At 64.5% G+C, this 2,193-nt stretch overlaps 1 protein-coding gene and 1 non-coding gene across 2 annotated transcripts in view; one reads left to right on the top strand and one right to left on the bottom strand.

The window, feature by feature from the left end:
• Nucleotides 1-1,601: 1,601 nt before the first annotated feature.
• On the bottom strand, nt 1,602-1,673 carry TRNAQ-CUG. Its single transcript has one exon. It is a non-coding gene; the product is annotated as a tRNA-Gln (tRNA).
• A 214-nt stretch (nt 1,674-1,887) lies between these two features.
• RAB11A (RAB11A, member RAS oncogene family) overlaps nt 1,888-2,193 on the top strand; it is a 23,354-nt gene continuing 23,048 nt past the window's right edge. The window contains exon 1 of the mRNA XM_019503963.1: nt 1,888-2,028. Coding sequence (XP_019359508.1) covers nt 1,989-2,028 — 40 coding nt within the window. The 5' untranslated portion in view covers nt 1,888-1,988. The remainder of the gene's footprint in view (nt 2,029-2,193) is intronic.

Below are 2,193 nucleotides of genomic sequence, written 5' to 3'. Positions count from 1 at the left end.
GGACCACTCGCTGTCCCCGAGTTCTCAGACCAGCTCACACCACCTCCCTAAGGCCTCAGCCGTCCCACTCTTGAGAGGGTAACACTTTAGGCCAGTGGTTCCCAACCTTTTTAGACATGAGGCAGACTCAAGGCATCCCCTGGCCAACACCAGCTCTTCATTTGCACTCTTTTTTTTGACTACAGAAAAATAACAGAGCAGTGTATTCTGCTGCAAAGATCCCCAACAGACTACAGCTGTGGCCCTCTATCTGAAAACTCGGGGTTTATCTTGTGAATCATGTTGGCAGACCTAACAGTGCTAACAGCCTGTGGCGCCCCATGGCACCCGGGTAAGGATCTCAAGGCACCCTGGTTGAGAATCACTACTTTAGCCCCTGCTCCTGCTCCTCCTTTAGCATTCAACCCTTCTTCTCCAGGAAGCTCAATGTAGGACCGTCCACCAGTGCCCCCGTCACAGCTCGTCACAGACCAGCTGTGGCCTCTCTGCCCTCCAGGAGGAAAGACAGACGGGCAGGAATCCACGCTTGCTCACCCCAGCGCTGCAGCTGGCTACGCAGTTTGACACCGCTCAAGGCAGCGATTCTCTGGGCAACTTCCATACCTACCACGCCCCAGCCACGGCCACTGCTCTTCAGCCCCTCAGCCCCACGCGCCGACAGGAGCCCCCAGCGTTACCCCTCCAGCTCTGCACTCCTTGGGCTGCAGCCAGCTGACCCCTGTCCCGTCTGCTTCGTCACACATCTCCGAAGGGGGCAGAGCTGGACTAGCTGGTGCCCCGCCCGTACGGGCCCAGCTTCTCCGGGCTACACTTACCCTAAATAATAAGGAAGAGGGACCACGATAGACTGTCCTCTGCGAAGAGGGGCTGCTCCTCTACTTACATTTTTCTTCTGGGCGTATTTTAGCCCTAGCTGATGCTGGTGTCTTCTGCTCCGTGACCTTCCCTTTCTCCCCGCACACCCTGGGACGGTCTGCCCCCTCTGCCAAGCACCTGGTGATGCCCCTTTCTAAATCCATGGTGTCCACGCCCTGACTGCACTCAGCTCCCGTCCCTGCACCTCAAGGATACAGAAGAACTGGAGAGGGTGCAGAGCAGGGCAAGGGGTGACCCGCGGGGCGGCAGGGCCCGTCCAGTTCGGAGCAGGGACACTCGGGGGGCGGGAGAAGGGTCCACAAGGCACAGTCAGTGGGGGTTGACTCTTGATGCCCCTCACTAGCCGAGAGCCGGGGGCACCGCGTGGAAGGAGCAGGCGGTCAGCTGAAAACGTGGCAGCTCTTGTTCACCCGGCGCGGGGGCCAGGGGGTCTCGCTGCCACCGACGGGGGGAGGGGGTCCGGGGGGGCTCGCTGCCACTGATGAGGGGCACAGGGGGTCCGGGGGGGTCGCGCTGCCACCGACGGGGGGCGCGGGGGCCCAGGGGGGTCAGCCAGCAGGAAGCTATACGTGTCTGGGAGTCAAATGAAAGGTTGAATCGCGCGCGTGGGGCAGTCACCGGCCCTCGCCCCGCCGCGCTGAGGGAAGTCTGCGCAGCACGACGCGCACGGGCAAGAAACCGGCCCCGTCGGGGAAGGGGAAGGGAGTCACCGAGGGAAAAACATCAGGTTCCACCGAGATTTGAACTCGGATCGCTGGATTCAGAGTCCAGAGTGCTAACCATTACACCATGGAACCACTTAACACAACCCCGCCCCGCCCGCCTCTAGAGCTTCGCGCGCCTGCTCCCTGCGCATGTATACTTGCGTCTGCCCCGTCCCCCTCCCCGCGCGGGCAGAGGGGGAGGGGGAACGCGCCCCGGAAGCAGTGCGGGCAGCCACGCCCCCGCCGACCCGGTGACCGCGGAAGTGCCTCTGGAGGAGGCGGGTGGGGGGCGCAGAGCGGAAGTGCCGCAGCGCCAGGGCGGGGCCGTGCGTCCGGCTCCTTAGTCCCCGGCGGCGGCGCGGCTCGGCTCGGCTCGGCTTGGCTCCGCTCCCCTCCCCCATCGGCACCATGGGCACCCGCGACGACGAGTACGACTATCTCTTCAAAGGTAACGGCTTCGCCGGGGGGCACGTCCCCTCCCGCCTGGCCTTCGGGGCGCGGCGGCTCCTTCCTCCCCGGGCGCAGGGCGGCGCCGGGGAAGGCGGCTCCCGGGGCCTGGGCTGGGCCCTGCGCTTGCGGCGACGAGGTGGGGGCCGCATCTCGGGGGGTGAGA

Source organism: Gavialis gangeticus, unplaced genomic scaffold (genome assembly GCF_001723915.1).
Source record: "Gavialis gangeticus isolate Ggan-Ray unplaced genomic scaffold, GavGan_comp1, whole genome shotgun sequence".
NCBI lineage: Eukaryota > Metazoa > Chordata > Crocodylia > Gavialidae > Gavialis > Gavialis gangeticus.
The sequence above is the reverse complement of the archived record's forward strand: the minus strand, read 5'-3'. Positions and strand labels throughout refer to the sequence as shown.